This window comes from Ambystoma mexicanum, chromosome 1p, assembly GCF_040938575.1.
Source record: "Ambystoma mexicanum isolate Mex_15411 chromosome 1p, UKY_AmexF1_1, whole genome shotgun sequence".
NCBI classification, from domain to species: domain Eukaryota; kingdom Metazoa; phylum Chordata; class Amphibia; order Caudata; family Ambystomatidae; genus Ambystoma; species Ambystoma mexicanum.
Window position 1 is genome coordinate 681,382,687 of NC_090921.1, and position 27,486 is coordinate 681,410,172.

Consider the following 27,486-nt stretch of genomic DNA (forward strand, 5'->3'; position numbering starts at 1 on the left):
TAGTTCACTATCTTTCACAGAGGAGAAATATCCAAAACCTATCAGTCTTTGTCCTGCCCTATGGCAGTCCAACACCAAAATGCTAGGCAATTCTCCTCTGAACAAGAGTACCAACAGCAACCCCAGACAAGTGTTTCGGTCTGGTTGGACCGCATCAGTAGGGTGGAGCTGTGCCTCTTTAAGAATAGTGAGCAAGGGGTCCATATCTGGATTCCCCTAGTAACTTAGGGTGAGACCCAACGTTACTTACATTATGCAAATTAATAAGGGTGGTCCTGTGAGTCCTTCTGCCAGACATTAGTCCTGGTTACAAGACCCTTACCCAGATTCTTTAGGAATTTCAAGGTAAATAATGGACCTTACGACTGTATTGGAAATGCTCCATGCAGATTCAAGGGACACACAACCCAGTGTTACATATTTAGAAGAGCAGCAGATGTTCAAGGCAAGTAAGGAACACTACATTTTTAAGAGGGGCTACAAAAGGCAAGTATTAACTCAAGGACCTACTTTCAGAGAGATAGTTACTTGCTGAAGAGTTAGTGGGGTAAGTATTACCTTAGTTATACTTTTCAAGACAGCCTTTTCTTATCCAATCCTTTCCTAGTCTATTGCATGAGTTCTCTCAGAGGCAGAAGAGGGATCCTAGTGGTGTAGGTGCCAGCTGTAGGCAGGTTGTGTTACGTTTCAGTTTCAGGCAAGTCAAAGTTCCATAGGAGATCTTAAACAAGTAAGCAGGGTCGGACTAGGACAAGGAATAGGCTCGGGCAGCCAAAAAAAGTGGCCCACAACAAACAAAATTGGTCCTTATCAGCAAATTCCATTGATTCATGATGTTTTGCAGTATATTGTTTGGGAAGATGGTGGAGGTGTGGCTATGTGCACATTATTGGTTGTTATACACAATGCTTTGAAAATTGGGAAAAGCAGGGGTAAAAAAAGAATTTAGCTCGTTCTATCAAGAGAGCTACATGACCTGAGATACGCCACCCAGAACCTGATTCAGGTAACTTTTAGCATGGTGCAAAGTGACCTTACACCGGTGCAAAAGTACTTTGCACCGCTTTGTGAATCAGGGTGTTTGTTGGCAGTGCGAAGTCACTTTGCACCGCACTTAATTCCATGAATCAGGCCTCCAGTCTCTAACCCTCTCCTCTTTCCTAACCCTGCCATCAATTGCTCGGATATGGCCAGAACCAGTGGTGATTTCATACATACACATTGCTCTCAATACATTTTACAATGGGGTTTCAGTGTTAAGTGAATTCTCCCCAGCAGTAGACAATGCATTTAACCTCTTATTCGTTATGCAAAGGGAAACTAGCTGAAGGCACTGCCGCAGACCTGGACGCCATCTGCCATCATACACCACTTGAAAACACCTCGCACAACTACCTTTAAGAATGTAGTTTGTTCATGCCAAAAATTCGATGCGTAGATGCACACAACTTTAATCCCCTTTACCCCGTTAGAACAGTTTTTCTAAAATCCAGCTAAGCTTCATAAAACCATACATCTCAGACAGTACATAAGCTCCACACTTAGTATAAGGCTATACCACCCGAGAATGTTGGTAGTATGGACAGAGCAGCCAGGCGTACCTTAGGAGGGAGAGAGGGCTGTAGTTTGGTAGCAAGAAATTGTAGCATAAATATGGTCCAAAGAAACACTGAAACACTATGTATTGTAAAGATAAAGGGTTTATTTAAATACAAGTAGACCAAGGAAAATCTTGGGTAAATAAGTACAATCATATTATATATAAACACAATTATAAAAACCAGCGCAATACTTATGGGATAAAACCCAAAGTATAACCTTGAGAATAGCAATCAGCAGTTCAAGGTGAGTCAAACCTACAACACTTTCAGAATGGCAGTCACCCATTTGTGGGGAGTAAAATCAGGTTATATATACTTTTAGAATACAATAGGGTTTCTGATGTTTGTTAATCTGCTTAGAATCACATGCTGTGCATAGGTCCGACATCCAGTGGTCACTGCGGAGTATTGCATTTTGTTTTTCGTAGTCGAAAAGGGACGTCGACAAGGCGTGTCTGAAATACTATCCCTATAGTGATGTGCGTTGTACCCACAATCCCTCACGCGTTGAGGTCCCTCAGATTGTTTTTTTCCGCCCAGCTACTGGTCGCCTTTACGCGGAGCTCCTCGAGAGACATTGCAGATTCCATCCCCTCGACCTTTGGTCGTTTTCCTATTTAATATATAACATATCGATCCTCCCTCAACGCAGTTGTGAAGCTGTCTCCGCCGAGCAAGATCTTCGACGGAGGGGACGAGCGGAGGAGATCCTTCGGCGTTGCCGAACACGTGGCCTGGCCTCGGAGGCCAAATACAGTAGGGAGAGTGGGGTCGTGGGACATCTCTGGTTCTTTTCTGAGAATGCCTTTCCTTTTCCCCTTCCTTTCCCTTGGGGTCGTTATCACGATTTATTGCCTCGGCTATGGAGAGGACACCCTTTAGGTTTTGCCCGCTTTGCAAGGGTAAGTTTACTTGGAAGGACAAGCATTCACGGTGTAACCGCTGCTTGCCCCTCGATCACAAAGAGGAGGGTTGCATGGCTTGTCGGCTCCTTAAGCCAAAGACTCTAAAAGACCGTAGGGTCAAGAGGTGGGCGGCCTACGCTATGTCGAAGGCCGATTCTTCACCTGCCGCTGCTACCACCGACAGTGACGAGGAACGTGATAACACGACCTCCACTACGGAAGTCGTAGACCCCTCTAAAGAGCGCTCGCGATCTTCGTCGTCTGTCCCTGGCCCCGACGGGCTCGGCTCACGCCCTGCTTATGGGGATGAACACCCCGGCGACACTGACGCACATGATACCACACAAGTACACAACCCATGGCTCTTCTTCGTCAAAGACGAAGAAAGCATCAGCGCCCAAGGAGACGCAGGTTCCACCGGCGGCCTCCTCGGACCGTTCAGGTTCGAAGCCCCTCTCGCAGCCGCGACCAGCGACTAGGCTTTCGGCAAATAAGGGCGCCGCCCCCAAACCATCGGCCGGAGCGCACCAGCAGAGAGCGCACACCGCCGTAGAACGATCGACACCCGTAACGTCGAAACCACAGCCCTCCGCTGACAAGCGAGTCGCAGAGAGCTTGGCGAGGATCGTTGTAGCCGACGCCCAGAAGCGTACGCCGAAGGACACGTCGAGCGCTACGAAAAGGTCGAAAGACACGCCGAAAAAGCCCGAAGAAAGACAGGGACTACCCCGTTCAGTCAGGGGGATCCCCAGTACACCGGAAGGCTTTTCGGAAGGCGACGGGACACTTTCCTCGACGTTATGGGAGAGGTCGAGCCGTTTTCAGCTAGATGACACTAATTTTCCCCCGCTAGACCGCTCAGGGGTACCCCATGAAACAACTATTGGCGAAGGAACCCAGGTCAACCAGAGTATTGTAAAGAACTCTCTGGATGCTGCAGAGACAGCGGGACGTTCCCTGGTTCAGGGAATACTCCTAAAACGCCATGTATGGCTGCGCAACTCAGGGTTCAAACCGGAGACACAGGCGTCGATACTATCAAAACTCTTGACCAGATCTCTAAGCCCACTACCAGACGCGGCTATGGCAACAAACGCTTTTTACGTGGCCAACGCCAACAGCAGAATCAGCAGCAACAGTACCCTGCCACCAATTACCAGACCAATAGTGGGCAGTACAGCCAAAGAGGCCAGCGCCGGGGCAAAGGGAGAGGTCGGGGGTCCACCCCCAGAGGCTCCCAAGCCCCCAACAACACCAAGTGACGCGAAGATTCGCGTCCCCTCCCATGCAACACCGGTCGGGGCCGGATAACATCATTTCTTCCAGCATGGGAGGGAATAACGTCAGACCGCTGGTACTTTCCACCGTAGCCCACGGATACTGCATCGAATTCAACAGTTCCCCAACATACAGACCCCCGAGGGGATGACGCATGACACCGGAACACCTTGCCATCCTTCTCCAAGAAGTACAACAACTGCTGGAGAAAGGAGCCATAGAGGTCGTGCCTCTATCTCAGGTAACGGAAGGTATTTATTCAGTGCACTTCCTTGTACCCAAAAAGGATCTAACCATGCGCCCTGTATTAGATCTGCGCCCAGCGAACAAGTTTATCAAACCCCAGAAGTTTCGTATGGTTACCTTACAGGAAGTGATCCCACTGCTATCACAGGTAGATTACATGACAACATTGGACATGAAAGATGCATACTTTCATATTTTAATGTTGCCAGCGCACAGAAGATACCTCAGGTTCATGATAGAGGGCAAACACTACCAGTTCAGAGTGCTACCCTTCGGCATAGCATCAGCACCAAGGGTATTCACGAAGGTACTGGCAGTGGCAGCGGCCCACCTGCGCAGGTTGTCCATCCCAGTTTACCCTTACCTCGACGACTGGCTCATAACAGGGGATTCTTACGAAACATGCTTCTCCAATACCCAAAAGACTGTAGACCTTTTGTTCCAGTTGGGCTTCTCCATCAACGAAAAGAAGTCCAGCCTAGACCCCAGCCAAGTCAAACAATTCCTAGGGGCTCTAATTCAAACAAAGGACGGCCTCGTCTTCCCCTCCAACGAGAGGGTCCAAAACATGCTGTTTCAGATCCCTCAATATGTGACCGGTCGAGAGGTGACGGTACGCAAAGCAATGCGCTTGCTAGGCATGATGGCGTTGTGTATTTATTTGGTACCTCACGCGCGCCTGCGCATGCGCCCTATGCAAGAGTGGCTCAACAGCCAGTGGTGTAAGGCCAGCGGACTATGGGACGATCTAGTGGTGGTCTCGCAGGCCTTGGTTCTCTCGCTACGGTGGTGGACAAAGGAAAACCTGGAAAGAGGAAAACCCTTTGCCACACCCGCGGCGGAAGCCACTCTAACCACAGACGCATCCCTCACAGGATGGGGGGCTCACCTATCCCATCAGACTGCTCACGGAGTGTGGACTCCGAACGTAGCATCCAAGCACATAAATCTACTGGCGCTACTAGCTGTGTTCAAGGCGCTAAAAGCCTTCCAGGAACACCTAAAAGGCAAGACTGTGTTGGTCCTTACAGACAGCACCACAGCCATGTACTACATCAACAAGCAGGGGGGTACCCACTCTCCAGGACTGTCCAAACTGGCCCAAAACATATGGAAGTGGGCTCTCAAACAAAACATGATCCTACTGTCACAACATGTACTAGGGGAACTCAATCTGCTGGCAGACAAACTCAGCAGAGATTTCCGCCTGCCCGAAGAGTACGAATGGCGACTGCACGAAGACATCGTCTTCAACGTCTTCACACAATGGGGATTCCCAGAAATAGACCTATTCGCAACCCTGGAGAACTCACAATGCCTAAGTTACGCCTCCAGATACCCCCAGAACCAATCCAAGGGGAACGGTCTGCCGATGCAATGGTCAGGGAAATTTGTTTACGCTTTTCCCCCGACTCCCCTTCTCAACAAGGTGGTGCACAAGATGCACCAGGAACAAGTGACCATGATACTGGTGGCCCCAATGTGGGCCCGACAGCCATGGTTCGCTCACTTGATGGAGATGTCTATATCTCCCCCAGTGAAACTCCCCTGCCCGTGCAACATGCTGTCACAAGACAAGGGCAGGACTCTGCATCCATGCCCCCAGAACATGAACTTAGCAGCTTGGCTCCTGAGATCATAGAATTCGGACATCTACAGCTCCCGCAGAGATGCATGGACATCCTCAGGGAAGCCAGAAAACCTAACACTCGCCACTGCTATTCTAGCAAGTGGAAGAGATGTGTCATCTGGTGCAGAGGAAAAAGCATCAACCCGATTGACTGCTCTCCCACACATATTGTTCTATACCTGACCCACCTATTGGATTCAGGTCTAGTGTTCAATTCCATTAAAGTCCACCTAGCGGCACTTTCTGCATACACCACTTCCCAACTCAAGGTGTCGTGGTGGAAGATCCCTGTTATAAAGGCCTTCATGGAGGGAGTAAAGAGAATACACCCCCCGATAGCTGACCCAGCTCCCGGATGGGACCTTAACGTGGTACTTACCAGACTCATGGGCTCACCATTCGAACCCATGCACAAAGCATCTCTTAAAGACCTCACTCTTAAGACTGCTTTTTTAATAGCTATCACCTCCATCAGGAGAGTAAGTGAACTACAGGCTCTTTCTGTTCTAGACCCCTTCGTTACAGTTCACAGAGATAAGGTGGTTCTAGGCACGCACCCAAGGTTTGCTCCGAAATTCATCTCGAAATTCCACGTAAACCAGTCTACAGTACTGCCAACGTTCTTTCAAAATCCTTCCAACTTGGGAGAAAAAACTCTGCACACACTAGATGTGCGCAGAGCGGTCATGTTCTACATGGAAAGAACCAGACCACTGAGGAAGACTAATCAGTTCTTCGTCTCGGTGGCAGCAGGAAGAGAAGGGGATGCAGTTTCAAAGTCCACTATTTCTAGATGGATTGTTCAATGCATCACTCTCTGCTATACTCTTGCTAAGAGAGAACTGCCCTTTAAGCCAAGAGCACACTCTACTCGAGGCACGGGGCGTCCATAGCATTCATTGCAAATGTTCCCCTTGAGTCCATCTGCAAAGCAGCTACCTGGTGTTCTGTGCACACATTTACAAAACACTACTGTCTAGATGCACACTCGAGATCTGACTCCCAGGTGGGACAGGCAGTATTAAGGCATCTTTTCGAGGGGATTGGGTCCTCCGACGTATTCCATATCTATGACAGGTAATCACCACAGCTGTGCTGCTTCGGAAACTTTTCCGGCGTCTGCGTCCTGCGTCGATGACGTCGATGCGCCGACGTCGAGGACCTCCTCCGACGTCCGACGTCATCCGATGTGATAAGTAGGACGCACGACGCCTGTAGCCTCAGTTCCGTTTTTTCCGCGAACGTGTTGCTTCGTGTTTCTCAGTTCTAGGCCTCGACTCTTTGGAGTTCTGTTCTTTCTGGTTCTTCGAACCTGTTCGTTTGTGAATTTTCTTCGGCGATGTCTTCCACTTCGTCTTCAACCCCGCGTCCGGGCTTTAAGAAGTGCGGGGAGTGTGGGTCCAAGATGTCGGTGACTGACTCGCACGACGCCTGCCTCTGGTGCCTCGGGGAGGCCCACGACACGGATGACTGTGTCGACTGCCAGTCGCTCACGTCCAAAGCCTTACGCGAACGTAAGAAGAAGTTGTCGGTAGGTCGGGTGTCTAAGCCCCGGAAGTCGAAGTCGGCGGGGCTTTCGACGGATGATTCGAGGGGTGACTCTCCGCGTCATCGTCGGAAGTCTCGTCGGTCTTCTTCTAGGAGTGGGTCTCGCCACTCCTCGGCCTCTTCGAGGCATTCTCGGAAGCGCCGTCACCGGTCGCCTTCCAGGTCCTCTTCCGAGGATTCTGCACGGCACGTCGGTTACCCCACCAGCCGTGCGACGCCGGAAGAATGGGCTTCCTTCGGGAAGAAAATGTTGGCGATTCTTGAGTCGCAGGGTACTCGGCCGTCCGCGCCCCCGAGTGGGGTCGGCCGTGTGAGGTCGAGAGACGCCGCTCGCAAGAGTGGTCGGCACGAGTCACGGGAGCGGTCCCGTTCGGACAAGGAGGCTCGTTCTCGCCGTACCCGTTCCAGGTCCCGGTCCTCGACGCGTTCGAGACCGTGTGCTCCTGTGAAGTCTTCGAGGAAGACATCGACGTCTGAGGCGTCGAGGGCGTCGACAGGCTTTCTCGAGGCTCCGGCTTCGAGGGCCTCGTCGAAGCCGTCGACGATCAGGTCGTCGAGGGACACGCTCGGAGCTCCGGCTTCGAGGGCTGTGTCGACGCCGCCGATACTGGAGGCGCTGCATCTGACGTCGACGCCGATTTCCTCGACGTCGACGCCGATCCTCTCGGCGCCGTTGCCGGTTTTCTCGGCGTCGGCGCCGATTCGCTCGACGCCATCGACGCCTTTCGTGTCGGAGGTGCCCCGTGTCACGGGTGTACCCCCTAGGAAGGCTCTGGTTAAGAGCAAGCACTCTCGGGTGCCTTTTCGCCACCTGGAATATATTTCGGAGGCGGATGAGGATTCTGATGGCCTGGTTCCTAGTCAGGTGCCAGATGAAATTGTCTCGGGCCATAGTCAGTTTGACGATTTGAGGCAGTCACTGCATGATGCCAGTGGACTGGACACCTCTCCGGAGGTGGAATTTTGTAGGCCTGAGCCTGGCTCCCATGCCGATTCCTCGTACCGGCGCCTTATGGCTAGGGTGTCTGAGTATCTGGGATGGTCTGCTCCCCCAGGGGAGTTTGTGCAGGATGATCTGACGGACATCCTTGATGTTGGTCCCCCAACTGACCCGGTGCTGCCGTTCCATATGGCTTTACAGAGAAGGGTGGCGGCGGCTTGGACTGCTCCGGAGAGTCTCCCGGCGGTGGGCAGATCCTTGTCGCGTAAATACCGTCCAGCCAGTAGCGACCCCTGCTACTTGACCAGGCACCCCACTCCGGAGAGTTTGGTGGTGCAGGCGGCCACGGCCCCGGCAAAGCAGGCGTCGTACCCTACCATCCCTCCTGATAGGGACGACAAACGTTTTGATGGCTGGGCGAAGAAAGTGTTTTCTTCTGGTGGTATGGCGCTTCAGGCGGCCAACTCCATTTGTGCCTTGTCACGTTTCACGCACACTCTGTGGAACTGTGTTGCGTTAGCGGCTGAACATATTCCCGAAGGGGTTGAACGGGAGGGTTTCCTTGCTATGGTCCAGGATGGTAAGGATGCCATGTGTGAGTCCGTTCAGTCGGGTCTGGACTTGGCTGAATGCGTCAGTAGGTCCATGGCGGCGAGCACCGTGATACGCAGGTTTGCGTGGTGGCGGAAGTCGGGGTTTGCTCCTGATGTGCAGTCCCGGCTCCTCAACATGCCCTTTGATGGTGAACACCTTTTTGGCAGCAAGGCTGACGAGAGCCTTGAGAGGTTGCAGACCTCAAAAGCTGCAGCGAAGTCGTTGGGCGCTGCAGTTCGCCAACCTCCGCCTTTTCGTCCTATGGGACAGCAGTGGAGGGGTGGTTCCTTTCGCTATTACTCATCCTTCAGTAAAGCGAGAGGAGCTGGCAGTCAAAGAGGCCAACGCAGGGGTACCAGAGGTGGACGACAGGGTACCCGTGGTGCCAAGGCCGCTCGGGCAGTTGCCTCTTTGCCCTCGGGTAACGCCGCAGCCGCTCCTACTCAGTCATGAGGCCATGTCCCATGGTTCGCCGGTTGGGGGAAGGCTGGCGCAGCATCTTGTAGAGTGGCAAGCCATTACTTCAGATGTGTGGGTTCTGGAGATCATAGCCCACGGCTACTGTCTTCCCTTTCGGCACAGGCCTCGCGACAATCCACCGGGGAACCTCTCTTTGAAGTGTCCGGATCCGCTCCTTGCGCAGGAAATTCAAGCCCTGCTGGAGAAAGGCGCTATAGAACTGGTGCCTGTAGCGGAGAGGAACAAGGGATGGTATTCCCCTTATTTTTTGATTTCCAAGAAAGACGGGGGATTGAGACCCATCATGGACTTGCGCGGTTTGAACAAACTCCTCAGGAAGGACAAGTTCAAGATGGTTACTCTCTCTCAAGTCCTCCAGGCCCTTCAGCTTCAGGACTGGTTGGTGTCACTCGACCTCAAGGATGCTTACTTCCATGTGCCGATCCATCCCAAGCACAAGAAGTACCTGAGGTTCGCGGTTGGCGACTCGCACTTTCAGTTTCGGGTCCTGCCGTTCGGATTGACCTCCGCCCCGAGGGTTTTCACCAAGCTCATGGTGGTGGTGGCAGCGCATCTCAGGCAAGGGGGGATTCACGTCTACCCCTACCTGGACGATTGGTTGATCAGGGGGAGCTCTCCCGAGCAAGTCCTGGATCATCTGTCCGTCGCCTGCCACTCCCTCCACAGGCTGGGCTTCTCCCTCAATTTAAAGAAGTCCCATTTGACGCCAACGCAGAGGCTCCAGTACATCGGAGCAGTGCTCGACACTTCCCTGGGGCAGTGTTTTCCTCCCCAGGTGAGGGCTCTTCACATTCAGCAGATGGTGCACAAGTTTCGGCATGCCCAGACGCTCCCAGCGTTCGAGTTCTTGAGGTTGCTCGGCCTCATGGCATCCTGCATTCTTCTGGTGCCAGAGGCTCGCCTGCGCATGAGATCTTTGCAGTGGGCACTCAAGATGCAATGGTCGCAGTCCTCCGGCAGGATGTCGGACCCGATTCAGGTGCCGCCCTCGGTCGCCCAGGACCTTCTGTGGTGGGCCGTCGAAGGCAACTTGATGAAGGGGGCTCCATTTTGGCTTCCCTGGCCGGAGGTGACGATCGTGACGGATGCATCCCTCACGGGATGGGGAGCTCATGCCAACGAGCTGACAGTCAGCGGTCGTTGGTCTCCGTCGGAGTCCAGACTCCATATCAATCTGTTGGAGCTGAGGGCCGTCAGGCTAGCCCTGAAGGCTTTTCTGCCGACTGTGCGAGGAAGGAATGTCCTGATCTTGACGGACAACACGGTGGCCATGCACTACCTCAACAAAAAGGGGGGGGCAGGGTCACTTCCTCTGTGCAGGGAGGCGATGCAGCTCGAGTTCTGGGCCATCCAGCAGGAAGTTTCGGTCTCGGCAGTTCATCTGGCCGGAGTCGAAAACGTGACGGCGGACGCTCTGAGCAGGCAGAGCGTGATCTCTCACGAGTGGGAGTTGGCTCAGGAGATTCTCCTGGAGATCTTCGCCCTTTGGGGGACCCCTCAAGTGGATCTCTTCGCCTCCAGTGTCAACCGGAAGTGCGAGAGGTTCTGCTCGCGGGAATTTCCTCCAAAAGGGGCCTTAGGAGACGCGTTCGTGGTGGATTGGTCGTTCCCGCTGCTGTACGCGTTTCCTCCAGTCCCCGTCATCCCGCAAGTGCTGCGGAGGTTGCGGAAGTTCGGTTCCCGGATGATCCTCATTGCTCCGGCGTGGGCTCGGAGGACGTGGTACCCGGACCTTCTCGACTTGTCCATCTGCCCTCCACGTCGTCTTCCCTACAGAGACGATCTGCTCTCACGGGAGGGGGGTCTGGTTCTCCATCCAGAGGTCAGATCCCTCAACCTTCACGCTTGGCTTCTGAAAGGTTGAGGTATAGGGATTGGGACCTCCCTGAAGACGTGATGGAGGTGTTGCTTTCGGCCCGAAGGCCAGCAACTAAGTCTCTGTACCGTTGCCGTAAGTTCTGCGACTGGTGCAGAGTTCGGAATGTGGATCCTTTTGCATGTGACATCCCCATGGTTCTGTCCTTTTTGCTTTCTTTGGCCCACAGGGGCTTGCAAGTGGGTACCATTAAAGGTTACCTGGCGGCGCTGTCAATCTTTAAGCGCTCGTCTGATGAGTGTTCTTACTTTAAGATCCCTTTAATTTCACAGTTTCTGAAAGGGCTCACTAATGTGTTCCCTCCGTCACCTTTCCTGGTGCCCGGTTGGGATTTAAACCTTGTTCTTAGGTTTCTTATGGGTGCTCCGTTTGAGCCTTTACATTCTTGCCCTTTGAGGCTGTTAACTCTGAAAACTGTGTTTTTTAGTTGCGGTTACTTCCGCTCGCAGAGTGAGTGAGTTACAGGCACTTTCAGTTAAGCCACCCTTCACTGTTTTCCACAAGGACAGGGTTGTCCTTCGTGTTCGTCCTTCTTTTCTTCCGAAGGTAGTGACGGAATTTCATTTGGCCCAGAAGGTTGTTCTTCCGGCATTCTATCCTCCTCCGCATCCTGGTAAGGAAGAGGAGAGGCTCCATAGGCTTGATCCTAGGAGAGCTTTAAGCTTTTATGTTTCACGCATGTCCCGGGTCAGAGTGGACGATCAACTCTTTATTGGTTACGCTGGTAAGCGTTTGGGGCAAGCTGTGACGAAACAGACTTTGTCCCGCTGGATTATTTTGGCCATCTCGGAGTGTTACCGCTTGGCGGGTAAGGACCCACCGGCTGGCTTGCGGGCCCATTCTACCAGGGGTGTGGCTGCATCTACTGCGCTGCAGAGGGGTGTTCCTATTCGCAACATCTGTGATGCAGCCACCTGGGCTTCAGTACATACATTTGTACGGCATTATTCCCTCGATTCCATCAGAGGGCAGGATCTGGCCTTTGGCAAGGCGGTCCTTTGCTCTGCTATTTGATTGGCTATTCTAAATTTTGTTTATAAATTCTTTCCCTCCTCCTTGCTCTGGTACTGCTTTGGGAGTCTGTCATAGATATGGAATACGTCGGAGGACCCAATCCCCTCGAAGAACAAGTTACTTTCTTACCTGGTAACGTTCTTTCGATGGGATGGTCCGACGACGTATTCCATATCGCTCCCGCCCTGCCTTCCCCGCTGCAGAATTTCTTTTGCGATTGCAGCTTACGTTCCGCAAGGCTTTGTGTCTGACTGGCAGTTGACTTATGTCACACGTTCTGGGGGAAAAAACTACAACTGAGGCTACAGGCGTCGTGCGTCCTACTTATCACATCGGATGACGTCGGAGGAGGTCCTCGACGTCGGCGCATCGACGTCATCGACGCAGGACGCAGACGCCGGAAAAGTTTCCGAAGCAGCACAGCTGTGGTGATTACCTGTCATAGATATGGAATACGTCGTCGGACCATCCCATCGAAAGAACGTTACCAGGTAAGAAAGTAACTTGTTCTTCTCTACTGTTCCTTCTCATAACCCACCGCCAACTCCGGGTACTGCTCGCTAGTCCATGCACAGCATGTGATTCTAAGCAGATTAACAAACATCAGAAGACAATGCATTACTTACCGTAAAAGCATTTCTGATGGTTGTATCTGCTTAGATTCACATGCGCCCACCCTTCCTCCCCGCTCGGATGGAAGGAACATAGACTTCCTTTTATATCTCTCTTTTCTGTACTCACTCACGTCTAGAAGGCTCCCTCAGGGCAGAAAAATACAAACAGAGGGACCTCGACGCGTAAGGGATTGTGGGTACAACGCACGTCACTATAGGGATAGTATTTCAGACACGCCTTGTCGACGTCCCTTTTCAACTATGAAAAACAAAATGCAATACTCCGCAGTGACCACTGGATGTCGGACCTATGCACAGCATGTGAATTTAAGCAGATACAACCATCAGAAATGCTTTTACGGTAAGTAATGCATTGTCTTTACTTTCCTTAAATTGCTGAGCGCATTCAGAAATAGATATTGTATATTAATACTTGTCATTGAGTAGCTTAAGGCCCCTCCAGAAAGTATGAATTTATTTACTAACTCTGAACTGAGTTCTGAAAAGTAATGTTGCAGGGAATATACTTGTAACAGGGTTGGTTTGTTATACAATTCCATAACTGAGTGTCACTGCATGACTGAAAGGGTCAACTAAGATCGAATTACTGATTATATTCTTAAAGTATATATAACCTAATTTTACTCCCCATGAATGGCTGAAGTCTGGTGTGCATCCTGTGAGGCTGAGTGGGTGATTTGTGTTGGGAGTTCGCCCATACTACTTGCCCAGGTCCATTGCTGGAACACATATAGGGAGCCTTCTCAGTAGTCCCTGAACACTAACTCTGAAAGTGAACACTTACTTGCAGCGTCGGATTGACTGATCTGTCATTCGGTCCTCGGCCGAATCAGATGACCCAATTTTGTGGGCTGGTTTTATTTTACAGTGGGTGGGCCGGTATTTTGAAATTCATATTAAATGCTGAAAGATACTGTAGGTAGGTTTCAGTTTTGTTAAAATTACATTGGTGTAAAGTAACTTGCAATTACATTTCATATGTTCATGTTGACTTAGCTCATTAATGTTCTTGTTTTCCAAACGTCCTCTGAGTGGAGTCGTACATCAAGAAGACGTTTGCCATCATATGTTCATATCTAAGACAGTACGTGCAGATGTTGCATCTTGCATGAGATGAACAGCCTTGCAGATATATTGAAAAACTGTGCTATGTGCCCGCCCATTGTTTGAGCTTGACTAGGTCTCATGTGCAGGGCCGCCCAGCAAATCACAGCGCAGACTGGGGACTTTCTATATCTGGGACCCGGGACACCATGCCAAGGGTGGAACAGAGTCCAGGCAGTCTCACGTGGGTGAGATCAGCTTTTGCGAGGAAATGGCTGCAGAGCAGGTTCAGGGGACCGGGAGTATTTGGGTGGCCCTGTCAACATAATGTATTGAAAGTTTATGTGCTTATCAACAAAAAAAAAACTGTAAAAAAAGAAAACGTACCAAGAATATTGAGCTTCTTTTCAAAGGTTGAAAGGAATATGTTGGAGCCAGAGGAGGGTTTGGGGCATGCTGATAAAAATGTAACCCGATCCTGTAAACTAGGTGCATACCTTCTTTATTTCCAGTCAGGGGAGTAATTAACATTGTTATGCAAAGCAGCACTTGCGTTTCATGTTATAGGAACGCTGGGGGGGGGGGTATTTCTTTTTACAAATCTGCACAACGGCAAGGCCTCCGCTGCAAGGATGCTGTGTGCCCCGTTTAACGTATCGGCTTTTATGCAGAGTCTGATTGTTTTCCATGTTCAGCTAGTGACACAGTGTACACAAACCCACATTTCACTACACCAATCCCATCAAGTGTGCTATCACAGAAGGCTTGATTTAGGCAGTCAGCAAAGACTATAACCAATGGTAGTCTCTATCAATTAGTTAGTTGCCCAGCCTTCAAAAGATAAAAACTCCATATGCAGGAATTAAAGGTGTGCATCTTTTATTTTGGCAGGTCTGCATTACATTCAGACTCTTGCCCCTTAGGATTAAGCTGTACCAAGGACTATACATTTTGTGGAATACACTTTTGTTGAAAAAAATGCACTGTGTAGCAGCACTGGGGCGTTCCAAGTACCAGATGAAATGACCAATAAATGATCTCAGACTCAAATAACCAGCAGACTCAAAGAATATGGCAAAGTACTACTTTATTATCCGCTCAAATAAAGTAGGGAAATCTGGTGAACAAACAGATTGCAGCTCACACACAACTTCAGTTTGATTATAGGCTTTATCCCTTGATGTACGTCGGCTACGACCTCATCCTATGTGGCAAGAATTCTTAGAAATGTGCTAATTCCCTTCTACCTTCGAGACCCCCAGCACTTTTGTTGGACTTTAGGACTTTTAATTTCTAAACTGGAGCGAGTGAGACCTTTTTCCCACTCTCTCGTGCATTTTTGTTTAATTTGAACTCTGTTTCTTTTGAGTTCGGAGTCTGACAAACTCCATAGGCATCATTTTACATTGTGTCGCACAGCACCTTAAGTGCAGTGGCACAGGGAAGTCTCTCAGATTTCCCAAAGATTTAAATACCTTCTCTTGGTGAAACTACTGTTTCCAAGAGCAGTGAAGTGAAATTGACTTTACTAACATTTTGTAGCTTTCTAGACCTAGCACACACTATTTTACCATAGGGTGCTGGAGGGGTTACTTAGTATCCCCTTTGTCTAGTTTCTCATGTAACATTTTTGTTACCCTTTCTACAATTAATGGCTGGTGGCAGTGGTTTACTTTTTACTACCATTGTGTGTTTTTACCACGGGCTGCATTTGCAGCTGCAGTAAGGCAACCATGGGTGCCCATTTTGTCAAAATGGCCCTACTCTTCTTTTTTCGCCATTTCTTGCTGGAAATGTTCTTGAGATTTACTCTGCGTGCCAAACTAGGTTTGGTGCCTTAGTTCGTTTTGTCTTTGGCTGGATTCACTGGTGAAGCTCCACTCTGGCTCCAGTATGTATGTATGTCTGGCAGGGGCAGGAGGTGCCCGAAACGCCCTGTGGTTAATCCCCTTGGTTACAGGAATGCACCCAAAGGTGATTGGCCAGCCGGCTGTCCTTGGAGGACAGCCACCCTGCTGTGTGAATCACAGCTAGGCTGCAAATGAATGGGAGAAAACTGCATAAAAGGTGAGGCTTTTTGATTGGAAGGCAGATTCGACCACTGGACGAAGGAATCCGAAGAAGAACTTGGAAGAGGCGCCTGCTCCAGCTTCTGCACAGTTGGTTTGCCCGGTGACGCCCTGCTGCAGTGCTGAAGCTACAAATTTGACTAGAGAAGCCCTACAAAGGACGACCGCTCCCCTTGGGTTGGTGGGACCAATCGACCACCAAGACAAGCTCTTCTGGATATCCTCTTGGAGTTGACTGTACTTACATTGCTGCTGCAGGAACTGATCTCCAGGGAGAGGAACACCAGAATCGAGTGAGTGTCTTTAAGTCAGACCTGAGCTCCAGGAAGATCCTCCGGACTCCCATGAAGCAGGACTGACCAGGCCTGAGCCACCTCAACAGAGTGCTGGACCCCAGATGCGAGGAAAGTCCATAGTGGTATCCGAGAACCGCAGTGGTGCTGTTTGTGAGAGACGCAAGGAGCTGAAACCGCAAAGTGCTGCTGATCTGAAGTTTGCCCATTGCTGCCGCTGACCTCCCATTTGTAGTGCAGGAGTCCCTAGATGTCTTCCCTCTTGTCCCCACAACTGAGGCCCAGGAACAACAGTATCTGCAGACCTACACAGGAACAAAACAAAGGTACTGTAACACTAGGTTGTCGTGTAGCCTTGCTAGCTCTCAGTTGAGACTTGACTTGGTTGCTTTTGCAGAGTTGCTCGCAGCTTTGCCCCCTCACAAGCCTCCCAGCTGGTGGCCCCACAGTGGTTTCATTTTCTACAAAGACTTATAAAACATTGTGCAAGACGTTTGTTACTTACCTGCAAGAAGTGTTTCAGCTCACCTAGACTTTTACTTAATTAACATTGGCCGTCCTCGCTCCCTGAAGGACTCTTCTTACTTCTGACTTTGTGCTTCACCTTTCCCCCAGGAAAGGGTTAATTTACTTTGCATTGGAGGGTTCAAAAGTACTTACCTGCTTAAGAATATTTGTTAACCTTTGTTTTATTCCCTAAAACCTTTTCTTTGACACCAAACCTAGCATTGCTCTAAATGTGCCAGTGATATATCAATGTCCTCCGTGTCCTAGTCATTTAAGTCACCTGAGGGTGTAGAACGTGCCTGTGTGCCATCCCCAATGGGTATCTACTGATTTAGTGAAACTGAGTGTGTATTTTGAAGTGTATTTTTGTGTTACATATAATTGCTCCCTTTTAAAGAAGGCTTATTCAACTGACTGTTAAATTAATAAATAATTGTTTAATCAAGAAACCTTGAGTGTAAGTTTATTTGGATAGTTGTCACTGTGAATCTCTGTTGCACCCCTACACCTCACATTGACCCCTCTTGAGATAAGCCTGGCTGTTCAGCCACACTACCAACCTGTGTAGCACAGGCTTATACCAAAGGTTGGGTTCCTATTGCCAGGTGGACAAGGTTGGTGTAGTCTCCCAAAGGGTACTTCATACAATCTTGCCTAACGCAGTGTATATACTTTAACTGTCACTGTGCCGCATGCAACTTTTAACAATGAGATTTAGGGTGTCGAGTCTTACCTGGCTGTCGCTGTCGATTGGTTTTGATGCCTGGATTGGGCCTCCCACAGGAGAAAGGGGCAAGCTGTGGATTGGAGTTGTTCCTGAAGACCTCCCTCATGCCCTTGCTTGTAACCCGGGTGTGGGTGTCCTAGTTGAGCCATCGAGTGCGAGGGTTCTCTGGTCATGAGTCTCGACTCAGGGAAGGAACAGGGGGGAGGGGGGGCAGGCAAGTCGGCTTCCAGGAGGGAAAAACCTTTACGGCCTTCTTAAAAGTGAGGCCGTCCTCTTGGATGCAGGGATTGAAAGAGAGTGAGTTCCAGATTGTGAATGCTTGAACGCAGAAAGATGATCCTCCTAGTCTGGTGAAATTGAATTGGGGAACTACAAGGCGGTGTACAGAGCCAGATTCGAGGATTGTTGGGTTGGTAGCGAGAGAATTTGGTTTGGAGGAATTCGGGGCCTTACTTGTGGAGGGCACGGGCGGTGATTCACATGGCTTTGAAAGTGGCCCTTACACTGATTGGGAGCCACTGTAGCACCCTGAGTGCAGGAGATATGTGTTTTGAGAAGAGGGCAAGGAGGAGCCTTGCTGTGGAGTTTTGGATCTGTTGGAGCTTTCTGAGATGGAAGGCAGGTTGCCTATGTAGATTGAGTTGACGTAATGTATCTGAGAGATGATGATGGCCAGGATTCTAGAGATTCTGAGAGGGTAGGAGTGATAGGGGAAGATTGGCCTGAGAATGCAGAGGTGATGGGTGCAGGATCTGGCGACTGCACAACTATGTGGCAAGATATAGTAAGGTCCGAGCTGAGGGTGCATCCCAGGTTCTTTACTGAGGTGGATGCTCCGTGACAGGGGTGTGGGGCGGGGTCCTAGGGAGGGCATCCAGGGGGTGGGTTGGATGACGAGAGCGGTCTTGCTGCAAATCAGGATTTCTAGTTTTGCCTGGACTGAGGAGGAGGGGGTTGGCAGTCATACAGTGGTCGATATCAGTGAAGCAGGAGGCAAGGTCTGGGTGCAGGGAGGCCGGGGAGTTGGGAATCTTGAAAAATTATCTGAGTCGACATAGTTGTAGCAGATGAGGTTGTGGCAGCGGATGAGTGCTTTACGGGGACTTGGGTAGAGGTTGAAGAAGTGGGGAGAGGGATGCTCCCTGAGGGACCCCCTGAGAGACAGGGTGGGAGGGGGAGTACAAGGGAGGGAGGATGGTGATTTGCAATCGTGCTTGAAGAGGAAAGGAAAGATAGGCCGTGGGATTCTGTGTAGAGGTAGAGTTGGGAGTTTGCCATGCGATCTAGGAGTTGTTGGTTTTTGGGCTGTAGTTACATGGCAGGAGGGGGGTAATGTGTGGGCTTTTTGAGTGAAGGTTAGACAATAGTGTGAGAGTGGTCTAGGGCTATTCTTAACGGAGCAACACTTAAGTTAGAAATTATATTAAAATGCAGTTACTTATTAGGCCTTCAAGTATCCACTAAGCATGTACATATCACAAGTAAGTATTGTCAATCGGAACAATTTTGGCGTGTGAAGGATCATGGGTACATGTACCTGTAGTATAGGAATAGTGTTACAGGTAGGCCCCTGTCAACGCCCCCTTTTTTGATATTAATACCCCACACCAACCAATAGATGGTGGCCTATGCAAAGCATGTTATTCTAAGCAGATACAAGCCACAGAAAGACTATTACTGGCAAATAATATTTGCCATTTACACATTCACCTTCAAAATAGATTTTCACATGAATTTGTTTCCAGTGAAATACAGGTGAGTAGTCCGAAGCAAAAAGAACATGGGTAGCACCAACACAAGAACCGCTTCCATCACTTAGAAGTCCATCCCCAAGTTGATATGGGGCTTTGTGCCCAAAAGCATAAATTCGAGATTATAACTTCTTCCGGTGAGTCAGTCAAAATGATGTGGTGGTGGTGTTTAGTAAAGTTGGTAAGGGTTAAATAGCATTTTCCCAAAATCAGATAAGTTCTTCACTCTATCCTATTCACCAGGAGAAACCTAGGAAAGGTTCTTTTGCCCATTGTTTGACCAGAGGGGGTTTAGGAACAAGGGTTTTGCACCCAATGCTATCCTACGGCGGTCAGGGGGTGAGAGAAGCAGCTATGCTAACTTACCGTTCTGACACAGATTCTTCCAGATACCACTGCAGGTCTTCTGGAATCTGTTTGGGACAAACTCCAGTCAGCTTCCGGAAAAAGACCCTCAAATGAAGAAATGATGCAGACTTCTGCAGTTCAGACCCTTCAGGAAACTTCACAGGATTAAAGAGTGAAGGTGCCTACATAGATCACTATGGTCCGGTGGTACAGCGGTGAACACAGAAGCGCCCGGCACAACTTCCCCCAACTCTTAGTATCAGTCTATACTACTCATGGAACCTTGGTAGTGTGGCAGAGCCGTCCGGCTTATCTTAAGAGGAAGGTGGGAGCTGTAGGTTTGTACACTGAATTTTAGCTAGACAGGCAAATAAAGAAGCTCTTGCACATGTATTTATATAAAGGGTATATATTTATTATATGTACACCAGAATCACTTTAAATAGTTCAGAAGTTTACAATGGGACACTTCAAGGGCACTTTCACTTTTGTGTTTGTTTGTGGTTACATTTGGTGCAACGTTAGAAAGGGAAAAGACCTTGCTATCATATTATCGGTTATTGTTGATGCGGGTTTCAACAAGTCATACAGTAATGCATTTAATCTGCAAACACATATAGAAAAGTCACTTAAAGGGTGGAAAATAAGTGGTTAGTGCAACATGAGCTTAGTTCAAGGTTCTAGAGATGGTTTCTTCGACTGGCAAGTCTTTTTTGTCCAAAAACACAACCCTAGTTAGAGGCAGTTCAGAGAGGGCTTAAAGTCTTGACAAATAGCACATTATGAAGGGATCCTGTTGATTTCTTCCAGTGTCTAAAGTTATTAGCAAGTTAGCAACTAACAAGGAGACATAAAAACAGACTTGAGAAGGGGACACAAGCAATGGCTTGGGTCAGAGGTAAGAGCAGTGTTGGGCAAGATTATATGCAGGTACACTGTGGGAGACTACACCAGTCTTGTCCTCTTGGTTGGGTAACCCACCTATTGGTATAGGTCTGTACTAAACAAGTTGGTAGAGTGACTGAGCACCCAGACGTAGCTCAAGATGGGTAAATGTGAGCTGTAGAGCTCTAGCATCGAAATCCACACATACAAGTATCCAAATAACACTTGCACTCAAGGTTTCCTGGTAAGATATATTTTTTTTTACGGTCAGTTTTAAATAAGCCTTGTTTAAAAAGGGCAATGTGCAACATTAAAAATACACTGCATAACACATTATCAGAATCAGATGAGCAAGTAGATACCCTTTTGAGAAGCTTCATACACGCTTCCTAAACCCTGAGAACAATTAGTAGGACAGCACTGGTATTTATATATATCACTTTTGCACTTGTTAAAATTCGGAAGTTGTGAAAAGGAAAGGTTTAGGGAAGGAAAACATGTTACCAGGTTCTCTTTACTTTTACATCTCCCAATGAAGTCTAGATATAATCTTTCCCAGTAATAACAGTTTCAAACAAGTTACCACCTATGAGGGACATTTAGAATGGGTCAGAAGAGTCTGCAGGGAGCCAGGACAGCTAAAGTCAATTTGAAAAAGGTCTATGGAGTAGAGGCACTTCTTAGATGGCACAAAAGCCTTGCACAAAGTTAGAAAGTTGGTAGGAAATCACTGTTGGGCCACAAGCTGTTAGGCTTGTGAGAGACAGAGCGGAGATCAACTCTGCAAAAAGCAGCTGCTGCAAGTCTCAAGTGAGATAATGCAATCTACAGACAAGAGGTAAGTAACCCTTTGTCAGCACAGTACCTTAGGTTTGAAGAAGACGATCCAGCATGCTTATGGTTGCCGGGTGGCAGATCCTGAGTTCCTGGGCCTCAGTCGTGGGGACAAGAGGGAGGATGTCTGGAGGACTCCTGCAATGCAATTTGAAGGTTGGCGGCAGCTACAGACTCTTTTCAGTTCAGCTGCACTTCGCGGTTTCAGCTACCGGCAAACAGCACCACCGCGGATCTTGGCCACTTGATGGACTTGCTTCACTCCTTGAGTTCAGCACTCTGGCGAGTTGACGCAGGCTTGTGTCGTCCTGCTTCGGGAGGGTCCACGGGATCTTCCTGGAGCTCTGGTCCGGCTTAAAGACAATGCACTGGACTACGGATTTCTCAACCCCTGACACTCAGTTCCAGCAGCAGCAGCAAAATAGCACAGCCAGATGGGGAAGGTCTTCCAGCAAAGCTCGTCTTGGGGTTAGTTGGTCCCACTAACGCAAGGGAAGAAGTCGTCCTCTCCGGAGCATATCTGGTAGATTCGGAAAAGCAGTTTCAGCCAGTGGTCGAAGTGAGCGGGAGCGGTCAGGAGCGGTGCTCCTATACTTTTTAAAATTACCTTGTACAGCTCCTATACTTTTATTTTGAAAAGAAACCGTTCCGGAATGGTTTTAAAATAAGTGTAGGAAGAAGTTGAAACCTTCCCTTTCAGTGCACTGCACTGAACGTTCCCTTAAACAGCAGGTGCAAGTGTTTGGGGGGCATGTTGTGTGTGGGAGGGGTTGTGGCAATAGGGTTTGTGGGGAGCAGGGTCAGGCCCGCAGGGAACATAGTTCCACTACTTCTTTTCATACACTTCTACCACTGGTTTCAGCACAGCAGCAAGGCTTCACTGGGCAGTCCAACGGTCCAGGAGTATGCAGCAAACTTCTCTTCACGATTCCTTCATTGGATATTTCCTCCACTGGTCGACTGTCTTCTGTTCAAGAAGCCTCGTCTTTTATGCAGGTTTCTCCCATTCATGCACAGCCTAGCTCCTACTCACACAGCAGGGTGGCTGTCCTGGAAGGACAGCAAACCAGCCAATCACGACTGGGTGCATTCAGGTAACCAAGGAGACTAAGGACAAGGAGTTTCAGGCACCTCCCTCGCTTACTGCCCTGCCAGACACACTGGAGCCAGAGGCGGGTTTCAGTACTGAAGCCTGCCAAAGGCAAAACTAACAAAAGGGTTAAACCTGGTTAGGCGCGCAGAGTAAAACCCAAGAAATGGGGAGAAAAAGAAGACCGTGGCCATTTTGACAAAATGGTCACCCATGAGTGCTATACTGTAGCTTGAGGGTTCAGCCTGCGATAGAAAAGCACAATGGTAGGAAAATTAAACCACTGACGCGAGCCATTTAATGTTGTGAGGCTAACATAAAAATGTTAACATGAGTAAGTAGGAAAAGGGTATATTAGGTAACCCCCCAGCACTCAACATAAGATGGGGTGTGCTGGACCTACACAGGAAAAAGGTAAGTCAAGTCAATTTTACTTTACTACTCTTGGGAACAGTACTTTACCCAAGAGAAGGTATTTAAACCTTATAAGAAATCCGAAGGACTTCTCTGTGACACTGCACTGATGGTAGCGTGTCACAATACAAAAAGTAGATGCCTATGGAGTTTGTCAGACTCCAAAAACAAAGAAAACATAGAGTCCCAATCGGATCCGAATACATGAGAGAGTGAGAAAAAGTTCTCTCACTCCAGGATAAAAATAAAAAGTCCTAAAGTCCAGCAGTAGAGCTGGGGGGTCTCTAAGGTTGAAGGGAAATAGCACAAAAATGAGAATTCTCCCTAACAAGGAGTTTTCCCTGGGCACCTCTATCTGCACTCCCATGCTCTGGAGCAACTTCTTGGAATCGGGTAAGCAATACTTTTTTCCCTACTGTACCTTTGGTTTGAAGAAAGTGTTTGTGGTGGCTTCCCTGCGATGTGGCAGCTCTGGACCCGGCCTCCGGATTCCTTGGTGTAATGACGAAAGGCAGGACAATGGGTGGTTTCTCTCAGCAGCAGTCTCGAGGGAGGTCCTGTAGCACGACTTTCAGCAATTTCTTGGTTCGCTTTGCAGTTTTGGCACTTTTTCAGCAGCACCTACAAAGGACACAGATTGCCTGTTCAATCTTCTTTGCTTCCTGCAGTCCCACACTCTGGTGAAGGGGGGTCTGGGCGAGTTGGATCAGATCTCTGTTGTGTTCTTGCGGGTTCAACAAAGATTTGGACGTATTTGGCCCTTCCACGACGATTCACTAGAAATCTGCAGCAGGTCTCCTGGTATTGGAGTTCCGCAGCTCTGGAAGCTCACAGGACCTCGGTAGATGGCTTGTTTCAAAGTTCGTCTTAGGACAGGTTGTTCCCACCAGCCAAAGGGGACGGAGTCCTCTTCGGAGCTCCTCTATCACATAGAAAACGGGGTCAGGAGAGCAGTGGTCGCATCACATTTCCTGTGGTTGACTTGCTTAACATTCCAGAAGTCTCACCCTTTTATACAGTTCCAGCACACACTCCTCTGCAATATCTCAGCATTTTATAGATAGAGGCGTTTGGCTGTCCAATGAGGATAGCCAGACCCCCTGTGGGAGCTGGGCCTAGTCAGGCACTCTGGCAGACAAAGGACAGGGGGAGGAGGGGGTGGAAGACTCCTCCACTTCCTGACTGGCCAGACACTCTGGAGCCTAGGCGGGGATACCTACTGCTTCCCGCCAAAGGAATAAAATACACACACATACGCACGCACATACACTGCCACCAGCCATAACTAGGTGATTGTGACTAAAAAGTCACAGGAGCAGAGAGAAGGGGGATGCTAAGTATCGCTTTGGCACTCCACTGAAGGTGGTGTGTGCCAATCTCTTGGACTATAGTTTTGGGAAAGATACAAAGTATCTTGCTATCCTTCCTTAAGAACTGTAGTTACTTGAGGATATAGAAACATTATCTTAGAGGGCCCTGGGGGGTCCCCAGCAACACTGCCGATAAAGAGCTGTATGCTGAAGTAGTACAACACAGATGCCTTTAAGAGCTTTGGAGTAGACAGACTCCATAGTACAGGTGGAATACAAAGAATAGGCGTCCAAAAGGCAGAGCCACAAGAATGTATGACTGGAAAAAGGCTCCCCTCATTCAGGATTTGAAAGAAAAAGGTCCAGAAGTCCAGCAAACATGCTGGGGATCTCACCATTCGAGCGGATGAAGCACAAAAATGATAATGATCCCTAACGCCATATATGGCATTTCCTAACCTAAGAAGGTGAAAGGACAAGATGGCTGAAGAACAAGTGAAAAGCATGTGGTACAGCTGTTTTAGGTTGCTAGCCACCTTTAGTAGCCACTTGGCAGTAAATGCCAAAGTGAATGAGTGAAATATCACACAAATTGTAAAAATCACACAGCTGCCATCAGCTTGTCTTAGGCACATTGTTGGATAACCAACAAGCCATTTGTTAAACACTTATGAGGATACAAAAAATCCTAACTGAACATCATTGTAACGTGATATGTGCAGTTTTAAAAACACAAGAATTTCTAAAGACAGACCGTCTTTCAGTACTGACCGTCTTGGGGAATAGTTGGTTTCCCCATAAAAATGAGCAAATCCTGCAAGGGAAGTAAACCAGAAGGCTTTACTGAACTTCAAAACACAGGACCGTGTTTAAAGCAGAGCAAAAAGACCGGGGAATCTATGTAGGGAAGGTGCAAAAAGAAAATCTTTCCTACGAGAGAACAGTATGTTGCATACAAAACCTACAATTGCTACTTGGGTGCAATGTGACCTAGAATTAAGGTAGTCTGTAGTTTACCTGGTAGCTAGATTTAAGTTGTTTGAGATGCTTGTGTGGTGACTGGATTTGTTGAGAGGTTGGTACCTGTGCCATGCCATTTATTTGTTGAACTTCACAATCTGAGGAAGTCTCATTGATCAACAAAAGACACAAATTAAGAGTAGGGCCTATAACTTAATATAACTAATCAATTATCCCTTGCATTTCTTTCAGGAGGCCATGCAGAATCAGGTGAACACAAACGAGGAGCAGCCAGACACAGTTTCGGTAACCACACCGCAGTTTATTTATACGTCGGGTGGTCTTGTAAACCTCGCCAGCCTGGTGTCCTCAGCCAACGCCAAGGCCACTTCAAGTAAGTTTTTTATTTTTGTACTTGTCCTGCAGTTCTCTGTTTAGTAAGATTCGGCGCCCACGGCTAGTGGAAATCGTCATTTTGTCAAATAACTCCTTTTCAACACAATGTGTAGCTGCCTTATTATAGCACCTTTCACCCAGATGAGATTTCACCTAATGTGGTTGGTTGATACGAAAACAAGGACATGAAAATGTTCTCTTTCCAACAATCCTAGGAGGAAACCATATTATCAACTATCCACTGGGAAGAGGTAGTGGTTGGATATATGGGGACTGGTTTTATCGTTTTAATTTTATTTTTTTTACCCTTTCGGTCCGGAAACGAGTATGTGGCCTTGTATGGTCATGGCTTTCCATAGACTTCATTTGGAGATTCAGGACAGCCATTACTGGCTGTATTATTTAGTTCCTGGGATTCTGTTTTGTGCCACCCTCTGTTTGTACTAAAACGACTAACCCTAGGGATGGAAGGCTAACTCATCTGACAAGAAAGGGAAACCAAACATCTCTGAGGATATGTAACCTGAAAAAGGCGACAATGCTCTGAAGTAGGAGCACTGCGCTGACACAGATAATATGAATCCACTCACATATCTAGGAAATATACTACACTAATAAACTGAAAATGATAAGCTTTAATTAAGTCACACATGGAACCCAAGTATTAGAAAGATACCAAGCATATTATGAAAACAGTAATGACTGTACAAGGACTCGCCTAACCAGGTCTCCAGATATGATTTTGAAGATGTAGCATATTACCCATTTTTGGAAAATCCCATTCCGAGTATTTGTTAGGTGAGCAAAAATATATTTTTAATCTAAGCCGATAAAATGTTGTAGTTCAACTTTCTTTGCACTGAGTATTACATGCAAATTCAAATAAATGTTTTTTAACATAGTTCCTTTTAACTCCCAGCAGTAAGAATAGCATTGGCGCTCTATCATGTGGCACTGCTCTGCTGGTACCACCGATTCAAACTTATCCATGCAGTAATGTGAGTGAGACAGGTGTGGGATCCTGCGCATCCTTTGTTTCTTGTTTTGTATTGTGTATTTTAACCCCTATTTTATTTTTTCCAGGGGTTATTTGACCCTTTTCTCTGAGTCAAAAATCCTATTAAACCACTTATCTATAGGACTGCTCCTAACCCCAGTGTCTATATGTGGGCCCTCTGCCAGCGGTTTTGGGAGGACCAGGGAACCATAAAACCTAGCAAGGAGGTAAGCCCCTATGGGCCTGCCCAATTATGTAGAGCGTTCTAAAGACAATGCAATGCTAGTATATGTGCAAGGTCCAAGACCTTATTGTAGGCACCTAAAACACATCGTAGGGTATGGTATAAAAATAGAAGCACTTTCACCCGCAGGAAAATATAATGTTTTTATGATGCTAAAAGATGATTTGGAGATTATGATGTAAAGAATTGGCAATTTCTTTTAATTCTCTGTGTAATATTTTTTCTGAGGCTTGTGGATCTGCTTAGAATCACATGCTTTACCTAGCCAAACATGTAGTGGTTGGTGCAGAGTATTACATGGCTTGTTTTGGAAATAGAAAAGGGACATTTACAAGGCGTGTTTGTAATACTCTCCCTACTGTGACATTTACTGTACCCATGGTACTTCACTTGTCCTTAGATTGTATTTTTACACCATCATGTTGGTTGCATTTTGCAGAGTTTGTTTAGGAGTCATTGCTAGTCCCTGGGCTTTTCATACTTATATCGATTATAACTCTTATCATCCCGCCCTTCGGCTCTTACGCACAACGCATCCTGTGACACTCGTCGATACCTTCACAACGTCTATCGATAACAGGATGACACCCCGCCCCACCCCCAACTAGCCCTTTACACAGTCTCGGGGGTGGTGACAATCTAAAACAACGATGATCGTCTGACTTCACATAGATTGAGATTAGGAGTGTCTCCCTCCTCTGGACCTAGAACCAGAGTAGATGTTTTCCCTCACTTTCCTCAATGGCTAGGCACCGACACCCTCCATCCTAGCTGTCAGCAGGCCCCAGTCCTCAAAGTAGGACCCCAAGTAATCGATAACAATGGCCGTCAACTTCTCCATCACCATGATATTACAATGTGCCCTCCATT

General features: G+C 48.3%; 1 protein-coding gene across 3 annotated transcripts in view; it reads left to right on the forward strand.

The window, feature by feature from the left end:
- The window catches only part of GABPB2 (GA binding protein transcription factor subunit beta 2), a 515,551-nt gene that overhangs the window by 356,155 nt on the left and 131,910 nt on the right, over positions 1–27,486 (forward strand). For all 3 annotated transcript variants that reach the window (XM_069649775.1, XM_069649777.1, XM_069649776.1), the window contains one exon: positions 25,232–25,373. In XM_069649775.1, the coding sequence (XP_069505876.1) occupies positions 25,232–25,373 (142 nt within the window). The remainder of the gene's footprint in view (positions 1–25,231; positions 25,374–27,486) is intronic.